This window comes from Sesamum indicum, linkage group LG2, assembly GCF_000512975.1.
Source record: "Sesamum indicum cultivar Zhongzhi No. 13 linkage group LG2, S_indicum_v1.0, whole genome shotgun sequence".
Classification (NCBI taxonomy): Eukaryota; Viridiplantae; Streptophyta; class Magnoliopsida; order Lamiales; family Pedaliaceae; genus Sesamum; species Sesamum indicum.
The window spans coordinates 4,529,676-4,541,999 of record NC_026146.1 but is presented as its reverse complement, the minus strand read 5'-3'; the positions used below and the strand labels follow the sequence as shown (position 1 = coordinate 4,541,999).

At 41.6% G+C, this 12,324-nt stretch overlaps 2 protein-coding genes across 2 annotated transcripts; one reads left to right on the top strand and one right to left on the bottom strand.

The window, feature by feature from the left end:
* On the top strand, positions 8,151-10,732 carry LOC105179807 (alcohol dehydrogenase 1). Its single transcript, XM_011103445.2, has 10 exons — positions 8,151-8,412; positions 8,573-8,709; positions 8,931-8,977; positions 9,071-9,396; positions 9,497-9,579; positions 9,668-9,743; positions 9,832-9,893; positions 10,018-10,113; positions 10,208-10,369; positions 10,455-10,732. The coding sequence occupies exons 1-10, from the start codon at positions 8,376-8,378 to the stop codon at positions 10,569-10,571; spliced, it is 1,143 nt and encodes a 380-aa protein (XP_011101747.1). The 5' UTR covers positions 8,151-8,375; the 3' UTR covers positions 10,572-10,732.
* LOC105155439 lies at positions 11,333-12,007 on the bottom strand. Its single transcript, XM_011071314.1, has one exon. It carries the CDS (start codon positions 12,005-12,007, stop codon positions 11,333-11,335), a length of 675 nt encoding a protein of 224 aa, XP_011069616.1.

Here is a 12,324-nt window from a genome sequence, read left to right as displayed (position 1 = left end):
ATATATAGAGAGCCAGGGGGTCTACCGACCCGCTACGCGCGTGCCACGTGTTCTAGGTCGTCGGGTCGGGGCGCGACCCGACCCGGTAAAGTGGCGCGGGTCATGCTGGCAAACTTGCGATTTTGGGCCCCATCAAGGGCAAAGTTGTCTTTTTACGGGAAAATAGGGTTTTACCCCCATCATTATTGTATAAAGTATTCTTGATTATTAATTATTATAAGTAGTCTATAATTATATAAAAATAAGGTTAAATATAGAACTATATATTTTTGTCAGAATCACATCTATAAAATATAAAAAGTAACAAAAACGAGTAATTTGAGCAAATAAATTATAAAGCAAACAGTGGAGATATAATTATTCGTTTGTGTAATACCACTTTGCGAAAATCCATTGTGGTTTTGATGGTTTTGTTGAGGCAGAAATTTTGACCTTTTTGTATTTGTAGTTTGTGTGGGTCCAGCAGACGGCTTAGGAACTCATAATGATTCCCTTTGGTGTGCATTTACAGATGAAGGGTTTAGAGGGATCCAGAATTTGGTTCATTGAATATAACAGGTCAGGAACAAATTCCATTCCCACCACATCACTCACTCAGTGATTTAATTATTAATTTTTTAAATATTAAAGTTAACATTTTATTAAAAATATAAGGTAAATTGCATAACACCTCATATATTTTTAAAAAATAATACAAAATCTCCTCGTATTATATTTATTGGCAAAAAAATTGTATTATTTAAAATGCAGAAAAACATCATCTCTCCGTTATATTTTAACTGGGAGTGATGAACACTCGTTGTTTGTGCAAATTGACATCATTTTTGGAGTTTTTACTATTATTTTTAATTAACAAATGTCTGTTTTACCCCGTTTGTTAGATACTTAAGTGTGTAAATGTTTTCTCACTCTCATTTTGCGAAGAGTATCATTTTAATAAATGACATATTAATGATAATTTTTGCTTATTTATTTAGTTTTCACATTTAAATACATTATATTTATTTATAAAATATATTAACTGAATATTAAAATATCTAGAATATATATTGTTGTTACATTAATTTTAATTAATAAATCACAATACAAATTTAATATACTAAAATTAATTTTTCAAGTTTATATATTTATATGAATATAAATAAAAATTTATTATGATTTAAATTAATTAATAATTTAAAATTTAAATTTAAAATAATAATTTAATTTATGTTTTGATAAACTATATTTATTTATAGAATATTTTGATTAAATATAAAAATACTAAAAAAGAATAAATTATTTTCAGTTATATTATTTATAAATAATATTAATTAAAATTATCATGTTTTTCAAAAAAATAGAAAATTAAAAAAACTGAAATCGATCGTCTACCCCAAAGAGTTTTCGCTTTCGACCACCGCCATTGCCCTCCCACCATCGCCTCGCCATGGATCTAGACGATGGCGTTTGCTCAGACGACCTCCATCAGGTGTTTTGTTTGTGGGTGAGATGGCGAGGTCACTCACAAGTTGGCGCCGTCGCCCACATGAGGAGCGGCAGTGTATATATTATATTTAATTATATGTATAGATATAAAAGTGCACATATATATAAATGGGGTTAAATCTATTTTGACCGCCTCTGATATATAAAAATATAATTAATCCTATTATAAAATCTTTAATATAAAAAATTACCCTCATGTTACGAATAAATAATCACACCGCCCCCTAGTCAATTTGAACCTATTTTTTTAGAAACAATGACTAAAATACTCCTTTTAATCAACTAGTCAAACTAGGCTTATTAATATATAATTATTTTAATTTATAATAAGTATAATTTAATACTATTAAAATATATTTATAATATATATAATTATAATTTATAAAAAAATAAAATAATAATTATAAACCCCACCCCACCCCACCCCATCTTCTTCCCCCACACCCCCACCCCTCTCGCCTGCAACCCACTCCCCTTCCCTCCCCCATAGCCTTCTAGGCGGCGCAGGGGACCCCCATCTAGGTGACGTGGGCAGGTGACCCACATCTAGGTGACGTGGTGGGTGACCGCGTCGCCTTCGAAGATATGGGCGACGGCTGTCGCCCTCCTTTTCAGCAGCGACGACGACTTTGCAATTTTTTTTATAATTTAATTTAAATAAAATTTTATTATATAAATTATTAAATGATTATTTTATAAAATAATATTTTATTATTAATAAAAAATATATAAAATATTTAATTAAATAATTATTATAAAAATAATTTTCTAAAATAATCATTATAAAGATAATATTTTATTACTATTAAATATATATAATATTATATGTTAACTGTGAGAGAAGGGCAAAAATATAAAAAAAAAAAAAAAGGTACTTTTATAGAAAAATCACAGTCAAAGCGCGTGTAACCCAAATTTTGTACGGAGGAGTTTTTTTAAACTTTATTTTATATTACGGAGGTATTTGATACTTTAATTTTTATAGGGGGTGATGGGGGTAAAACCCTATTTTCCCGTAAAAGACAACTTTGCCCTTGATGGGGCCCAAAATCGCAAGTTTACCAGCATGACCCGCGCCACTTTTACCGACCCGACCCGACGACCTAGAACACGTGGCACGCGCGTAGCGGGGCGGTAGACCCCCTGGCTCTCTATATATACCTCCCAGTCAGTGTATTAAAGGTACGTCGTTTCGACCGCATTTTACCTTCAGCTCGCTATTTTTTCCTGCGACCCCATATTTCGACCTCAACCGAACACTGACTTAAGCATCGGAGGGCCTTAGCTGGGGGCCACCCCAGCAAGCCTAACGATCTGCTTCTTTTCTCAGGGCCCAATCACTAGTCTGGGAGAGGAGCGACCTCGAACCGCTTGGGAGATAGAACCAAGGAGGTCGCGTATTTTCGACCCGGATCAGTTGGCGCCGTCTGTGGGAATCTGAGGAAAGCTCCTTTAGATTTGGTTTGAGGAAGAATTCGCCATGTCAGAATCATCAATGCGTGAACAAGAGAGAAGGTGGCATCTAACCGAGGAAGAGAAGCAGCAGATGATTGAGATAGCGAGTAAGAAGGCCATGGAGGAGCACTGCCCATCTGTCAGGGAACCATCGGGGAAAGGATGGACGGAAAAACGGAGAAAAATGATCTTGGCGGGTCAAGTAGAAGGAACGGTTCACATGAGGAAGAGTAAGGGAATAATGCCAAGAACCAGTCGGGTGAGAGAGAGATCAGCTACCACATCTAGCAACAGTAAGGCAGGACAACCAGCGACCTCCAGAGTTGAAGTGGGAGGCGTGAGAAGGCAGATAGAGAAACTGAAGCAACAGTTAGACGACCTGAAGAAACGAAGCGACCTGAAAAAGCAAGGCGACCTGGCTAGGCAAAATACGAACTCGCCCTTCACCAACGAAATGCTATCTGAAGTTGTTGGTCCAAATTTTCGACTACCAGATCTACCCAGATACGATGGGACGAAGGATCCGCGCGAGCACATCGCAACATTCGGAATGGTAATGAATTTATATAGGCAAACAGATTCTATTAACGCAAGGCTGTTTGTGACTACTTTGACAGGGAAGGCACAAGAATGGTTCACCGGCTTGCCTAACGGGACCGTTGGATCATATGAGCAATTGTTACACAGGTTCGCATACCACTTCGCTAGCAAGCAAAAGTCGAAGAGATCAGCGATCCACCTATTCGCAATCCGGCAGGGAAGAGAGGAATCTCTTAAAGATTTTATGGGGAGATTCAATAACGAGACATTGGAGGTGCAGGATCTGCGCATTGATATGATGACGAGCATATTAATACACGGTTTAAAGAAGGGACCGCTTGCATCGGCATTAGCTAGAGATTCCCCCGAAAATATAGAACAATTGACCCTTTTGGCTCACAAATATATCAACGAGGAGGAAATGAATACAGTCAAGGATAGGGAATGGGAAGGAGATCGAGAGCGAAGTCGAAATAGGTGAAGGTAGCAATCCACTACAGTGGGTATGTCTGTATCTTTATTTCCTTGACGAATGATTATTACCTTTTTTGAAATATTCGTATTTACATCACAAATCATGTACGCAATTACAATATTTGGTTAAATTAGCACGTATGAATGTTCACATGAAATGAATAGCTCCAGTAGTATCCTCCTCCACGACGCAATATCACGCAACCATCAACCACGCGACCTGCACAAGGCGCGATCACATGGTGTCTGTGAAAGACCATCAACTCCGCGACCTGCAAAAGGCGCGATCGCATTGTGTCTGTGAAAGACCATCAACTCCGCGACCTGCAAAAGGCGCGATCACATTGTGTCTGTGAAAGACCAACTGCGTGACCTGCAAAAGGCGCGATCACATTGTGTCTGTGAAAGACCATCAACTCCGCGACCTGCAAAAGGCGTGATCACATTGTGTCTGTGAAAGACCAACTGCGTGACCTGCAAAAGGCACGATCACATTGTGCCTGTGAAAGACCATCAACTCCGCGACCTGCAAAAGGCGCGATCACAGTGTCTGTGAAAGACCATCAACTGCGTGACCTGCAAAAGGCGCGATCACATTGTGTCTGTGAAAGACCAACTGCGCAACCGGCACAAGGCGCGATCTCATTGTGTCTGTGAAAGACCACCAACCACGCGATCTCCCTGTCAGCCGAAACCGATCAATGCGATCAGGAGAAGTGTTGGAAAATCCCTCCAATTCTCCCTATATTTGAGGTCGAATTGATGATTATCTTAAGGGAATTATGGGAATTCGAAGATGAAAGGGGAATCTCTCATAAAGAAGGAAGTTCATTGAAGAGGAAAATTTACAGATTCTACCTCAACTCTGAGGTAAGTACAATGATCGGCGTAAACGATTACAAATTGAAGTACAAGAGCCTATTTATCTACTGCATCTTCACCACTACCCTCGAGGTCCTCCACCAAGACCGCAAATTCATCATTATGTTGCAAAGGGGGTTCTTCAGGGAACGCCGCGAGATTACCATCCAAGGACGGGTCGGTCCAGTTCGTGTCGAACCCATCAGCGAACCCCTTCAGCTTCTTTATTTGAGAAATGCAGCGGTTAAAACCTTCTATGAGGTAGTCAGCAGACTTAGCTTCTACAGCAGTTGTGAAGGCGGTAGACTTCATGAAGTCTCGAGCTCCCTGTAACCGAGTGTCCGCCAAGGTCTTCTTATAGTCATCAGAACCCAGATACTGGTCGCGACCTTGACTCCGGGCAACTTCGAGCTGGTGTTGATGCTCTTCGGAGGATAGATATTCCTCTCGACCAGCTACCCGACCCGCAGAGAAGCCTTCAGCCTTGGCCGATTCCACCGAAGACGCGACCTTCTGCCTGAGCTCTCTTAATTGAGCCTCTAGTTCGGACTTCTGAGCCTCGAGCTCGACCTTCTCTTTCTCACAGGTCGCTAACTTCGAGCTCTTTTCCTCGAGCAGCTTGTCAGCGATCATCTTCTCATGTCGCCAGTAATTGCACTTCAAAGACAAATGATGCCCGAAAGCTGAGACCTACATATAGCAGCAGAGAATTAGCTAAAGGCAAAAACGAAAGAAGCTGATGAAGTTGGTAGAACACTACCTGCGCGAGGGAGTGAGCAAAGTTCTGCTCGACCCGAATGTGCGACATGGGAGCAAGGAGAGCTTGATCGCGGGGCAGGATGGTGGACTTATACAACTCCCAGGAGTCTTGGCCAACATGGGTCTTCAACACAGAACTTTGGCCTGAAATTGCCCAGCTCGGTATCAGCCTCTCACCCTCCATGGCAGCCGGACTGTATGAAGGCGATTGGAGGTCCATCTGGGTCTCTCTCCACCAGGCAGTCAACTCATCAACTACCTTCAGATTCTCGTTCTCCGCTGAAGAATCTGCCTTGGATTTCTTTTGGGAGGAAGGATTAGGTCGCGGGGAACTCCGCTTCCTCTTAGACGACTCTGGAACGACCAGTTTCCCCTTGGACTTCTTCCTGACGAGCGGTTCGGGATCACTTGGCTCTTCGGAGTCCCTCAGTAAAGGCTCAGGAGTGGGATCGTTGTCCCCACTGGCGACCTCGATGGGAGTCGTGCCCGATGGACTCAGAGGTCGAACTCCGTGCGACCTCGACGCATCTTCTGAAGGAGCAGATAGAGTATGCTGGGAGTCTGGTCCCGAAGGAGGAACGGCTCGCTTAGCCCTTTTCGCACGGACCATTCTTGCAATGCGAGCATCCATCACGGCAGAATCTGCAAAGACACAAACCAGTCACCACTAAGTACCAAAAATTACGAACAGAGGAAGGTAAGAGATTGATCACCTAAAGAGCCCCGAGTTTGAATAGGTGCCGGGCTGAGACCTGCGAGCTTCAGGGTATGCTCCGTCAAAAGCAATTGGGCTTGATAATGATACTGGGTGATAGTAACAATGAGGTCATCATCTAACCCTACGCCGTGAACTTTGGGTTCGGGTTTAGTAGTTCGCCAGTCACAAGGGAATGGCCAGACTTGGTTAGGAGGAGGTCGAAGGAAGAAAAATTTGTCTTTCCAAGAGCCCACATTGGACTTTAGCTTGGTAACAAAGGAGCAGTTCGGTTTGGCAGTGAGATAGAAGAAACCCTGGTCGCCTGACCTCTTCGAGGTCGTAAACTTGTAAAGCGACCAGAAGCTATCGAAGTCGGGTTCAAGCTCGAAGTATTCCATTATGATAATAAAGGATAAAATATGGCAGATGGAATTGGGAGCTAGTTGCATGGGACCTATCTCTAACCTAGATAAAATTCTAGCAACGGTACGAGGAAGGGGAAAACGCAAACCCGCAGCTAAATGCACAATAGAAATCGGACAACTACCGGGTGGAGGTCGATTCATACGATCCGAGGGAGAAGGAAGAATGATTTCGTAATCTGGAGGAATATAGTACCTCTCTCTAATCGCATCAGCTGTGAAGTATAAAGTGCTCACAATGGTTAGCCAAGGTTTATCAGTTGGTTCGCTCTCGCTATGTTCTGGGGTCATCATCGAGATCGCTAGCTCCGGGTCGCTTCTACCTACGGTAGGGGATCCTATCTGTTCTCTACCAGCCATGGGTATTTGTGAGGTCGCAGAGGAGTTGCCGGGACTACCCGAAGAACTAGCAGATGAACTACCAGAGCTACTCGAACTACCAGATGAGCTACTCGAACTACCAGATGAGCTACTAGAACTACTAGGCTTGGAAGACATAATATTAAAAGGAGGTCGCTCGGAAGTACCTGGCTAGAAGGCAGGTCGCAGCTGGAGGAGGCAGATCGCGCGAGGAACGATTGAGATTGAGAATGGAGCAGAACTGCAGTCGAACCTCCCTGTATTTATAGGGGTAAATTTATGGAGATCCGTGTCGAAGACAACGGTCGGATGTCGAAAGGCAACGGTCGGATATCGAGATGGCGATGATGATCTAAGGGACGAGATCGAGGGACCATTCGACTTTCCTTAGCGTGCTACTCACACTAAGAAAAGTAGGGGAGTAATGATGGGGGTAAAACCCTATTTTCCCGTAAAAGACAACTTTGCCCTTGATGGGGCCCAAAATCGCAAGTTTACCAGCATGACCCGCGCCACTTTACCGGGTCGGGTCGCGACCCGACCCGACGACCTAGAACACGTGGCACGCGCGTAGCGGGGCGGTAGACCCCCTGGCTCTCTATATATACCTCCCAGTCAGTGTATTAAAGGTACGTCGTTTCGACCGCATTTTACCTTCAGCTCGCTATTTTTTCCTGCGACCCCATATTTCGACCTCAACCGAACACTGACTTAAGCATCGGAGGGCCTTAGCTGGGGGCCACCCCAGCAAGCCTAACGATCTGCTTCTTTTCTCAGGGCCCAATCACTAGTCTGGGAGAGGAGCGACCTCGAACCGCTTGGGAGATAGAACCAAGGAGGTCGCGTATTTTCGACCCGGATCAGGGGGCTTTTTGAACATTTTTATTATCACAGGGGATTTTTGGATTTTTTTCCTATATAAATGTATTACATATATATAACTAGATATCTATATATATAATATAAAATATATATTTAAACAAAAAAGAGAGATTACCACAATGATGAATGATCTGGTGGCCAATCCTAATCCACGTGAAGGAGACCCAATTCTTGAAAATAAATGAAATTCTGGTACTTGTCCTAATTTCTGGCAAGAAAATCACAAAAAAAGGGTATTCTAAAAGAAAAACGTAAGGAATTTCATCGTCTTCTCCATCTTAAATTTCAGACCTTCATGGCGTAGGACACGTTCCACTAAACCACCTCTACAACTATTATATATACCCCTGAAAAGATTCTAATCTTACAACAATTAATTACACAAACACAAAGTTATCACTAAAAATTTATCAGAGTATTATATTAATAAAGCCATAATGTCTAGCACAGCAGGCCAAGTCATTCGCTGCAAAGGTGATGATTTCTTCATCATAATTGCTACTCATTTTGTGTTTTACTGGGGTGATCTGGGTTTTGCTTATTAATTTCAGCTGCTTTATACATGATCTGCGGTGTGTGCGGATTTTCTTGCATTTAAATTTTAATTAATTCTGTGAACATGTATGTTTTGTAGCCGCGGTGGCATGGGAGGCAGGGAAGCCACTGGTGATCGAGGAGGTGGAGGTGGCGCCGCCCCAGAAGATGGAGGTCCGGTTGAAGATCCTCTTCACCTCCCTCTGCCACACTGATGTTTACTTCTGGGAAGCTAAGGTACAAATCTCATCTGCCCCATTTGCAATGAAATTCAGGGGAAATTTTAATCCAAATCGACTTTGATCAAACTTGAAATACACTTGTAGTAGTGTAACTGATATATACATGATAAATATATCAAATTTGCTTACTGATGGGTTTGGTTCGATAAAATTTGATTTGATAAGAATATTCGGACGTTAATTTTGTAGTAATGAAATGTTATAATCCCATTGCAGGGGCAAACGCCTCTTTTTCCTCGAATCTTTGGCCACGAAGCTGGAGGGTACTCTCTCTGAATTTGAAAGCTTTCAAATTCCTCATTTTTTGTTAATGTTAGTATATATCCATTTTCATGTTATTTGTTGAATGTACGTAGTATTGTGGAGAGCGTGGGTGAAGGCGTGACAGATCTCCAACCAGGCGACCATGTTCTTCCAGTGTTCACTGGTGAGTGCAAGGAGTGCCGTCACTGTAAATCAGAAGAAAGCAACATGTGCGATCTTCTCAGGATAAACACCGACAGAGGGGTGATGATCGGGGATGGAAAATCGAGATTCTCCAAGGACGGCCAGCCGATCCATCACTTCTTGGGAACATCCACGTTTAGCGAGTACACCGTCACTCATGTTGGCTGCCTCGCCAAGATCAATCCCGCAGCTCCACTTGAAACTGTTTGTATTGTTAGCTGTGGGATTTCCACAGGTTCCATGCCTCAAATTCAGACTGCATATTGTTCTACTGTATCAATAGCTTTACGACTGAGTTTGAGCAACTGTTGAGTGCTATTTAACTTATTTTGAAGGACTTGGTGCGACGCTGAATGTTGCCAAACCAACAAAGGGTTCAACAGTCGCCGTTTTTGGATTGGGAGCTGTCGGCCTTGCTGTGAGTCGATCATCATTGTTGCTTATTATGCATTTCTATTCAGTTAAGATAGCAGCATTGTGTAATCACTTGATTCCCTGTTCTCCAGGCTGCTGAAGGGGCTCGACTGGCCGGTGCTTCAAGGATCATCGGTGTTGATCTAAACCCAAGTCGATTCGAAGAAGGTGATTGAATTGTTAATTGGTTCAAGCTTTATTTGACAGGTCGGAAGCATCTGGTTAGTGACTAATTCCAACATTTTGCTTTGAACAGCGAAGAAATTTGGAGTGACTGAATTTGTGAACCCAAAGGATCATGACAAGCCAGTTCAAGAGGTGTCTCCTACAGCATGATTTGAATTTGCTATCAACACTGGATTCCATATTCTTATCTTACTCAAGTGGACTAATTAATCTACCTTTCGGGTATTACAATCAAGTATGTTGTTGTGATTATCAGGTCCTAGCTGGGATGACTGACGGCGGTGTCGACCGTAGTGTCGAGTGCACGGGAAACGTCAATGCAATGATATCTGCATTTGAATGCGTTCATGACGTAACTCTCATCCGCTCAATTTTCGCTCTGGTTTCATCAGCAGATCAGCTACTAATATCTCGGTTATTCAATGTCTTCTTATGCCTAATCGCAGGGTTGGGGTGTTGCTGTGCTGGTAGGAGTGCCGAACAAAGATGACGCATTCAAAACTCACCCAGTGAACGTGCTGAATGAGAGGACTCTCAAGGGCACCTTTTTCGGCAACTATAAGCCCCGTAGCGATATTCCTTCAGTTGTCGAGAAGTACATGAACAAGGTGAAGTTCTTAAAATTCTTCAGCTAGTTGGATCGTCTGACAAATATTTCCATACCACAATATCAATGAATTTTGTTGTTTGCAGGAACTGGAGCTGGAGAAATTCATCACCCACAGAGTTCCTTTCTCTGAGATCAACAAGGCTTTTGATTACATGCTGCGCGGTGAGGGTCTCCGTTGCATCATCAGCATGGAGAACTGATGACATTTTTGGTATTGATGAATTTATTAGCAATAATAGAGAGTATTAGATTACTTTTTAAGAGGCTGTTAAATATAGTTGAGGGCTTGTCCTCAAGATTTTGAATGTTGAGCTCATGTTATGGATCGTGATGTCCTTTATAGTATTCTTTTATCTATCCATTTAATTTAGTTTTAGCTACATCAATTACCACTGTAAATGTTGGACATAATAATTTTTTTAAATCATTAATATATTAAAAAATATGAACATAATGAACCATTGGCAGATCCACATATATATATAACACTACCAACTTTTTTATTTCTACCTCCTCTAGTGTTTGTAGTGAACTTACAATCTTGATGGTTTAGATCTAAATTTGCCTAACTTTTGTAAAATTATAGTTACACGTGGTTGTGTAAAATTACCAAGAACTATAGGTTTTATGTAAAATCTCGTCACTGAATAGGAGATATAAGTATATATAACTCCAATCTCAAGGGGTGTATTCATAATTTGTCAAAGAATATAGATATTCGTATAATTAAACATAACCCTATAATTGTCGGTATAATTTACCCTTTTCTATATAAGAAAGGAAAAGAAGGTGAAACATTACCAACATATATATAGGACTAATTGATAGGGAAGTAGTTTCATAAAAAAATTTAACTAAAATTGGGTTTGGTTAGACGAGGTAGCTCCTCATGCTTCCTCCCATCCTATGCTCGGAACGATTGGCACGTATCTGTTGTAAGAGTTGAATCGAATTGCAGTACTCATCCACCCACATCAGGTATCTGAGTGTAAGCACATTCCTTTCTCTTGGGATTATACAAAATGAAATGACCATTGTGACAAGGATCTGAAAATAGTATCGGCCCGCTTCGTAACATTGCAACTGGAAAGACCTTCTGACAACATAATACATTTGGAAACGAATCCTGAAATATGACATGCTTTGTCCAAGATTCCACAACCCCGTACTCTTTTATTGTCCATGTAGTGATCTGAGATAGAACAGAATTGTCAACGAGGGTGAGCTGATTGTTTAGTACAAGTAATTCCATGCTGCTTAAACTACTTTCCAACGAGCTGCCGGCGACAGGGACAGGGACAGGGACAGGGAGATGTAAAATGGGGCCATGGTTTTCTTCACGGATGTTGAATGTATGTATCTTATCAACGACAATCCAGTGATGAGCACCGTTAAGAGTAACAACATTTGACCAGTTAGACATTATTAATGGGAATGATGGATACCAGGCCAAATTTCTCCATTCTTTGTCAACTCCGACAGTGCAAATCTGAATTTCAGGCTTTCCCTCGACGATCAAGGGCTGTACTGATGCGGCACTATATACAATTCTCACCACCTTAAACTCACTGGTTGACGGACTAAAACCAAAATGATGGCTTTCGACTCTTATAAAGTTGTGTCGGATATTCAGCATTTCATCGTACGTATTGTGGGAGTTCAATACACTCTCTTGTGATCGGATTGTCGATATAAAGTCCCTCTTTAACAACAGAAGTACCACAAAAATCATATTTAGGATAAGAGATGCATAGGAAGCCGTTGCATGAGCCGACAAGGACTAAAGAAGTATCTTCGTAGCCTAAATGATCGCTGGGGATTTCTATTGGCGCAAGGGGCATTCGGGTATATTCGCCCGTTGCAGAAACTTCAAGCAACGAGTATTTCATAGCCTAAATGATATTTCCTAATTATGCTAAAGTATTTTGTTATTAATCATTATCGGGTCTGATT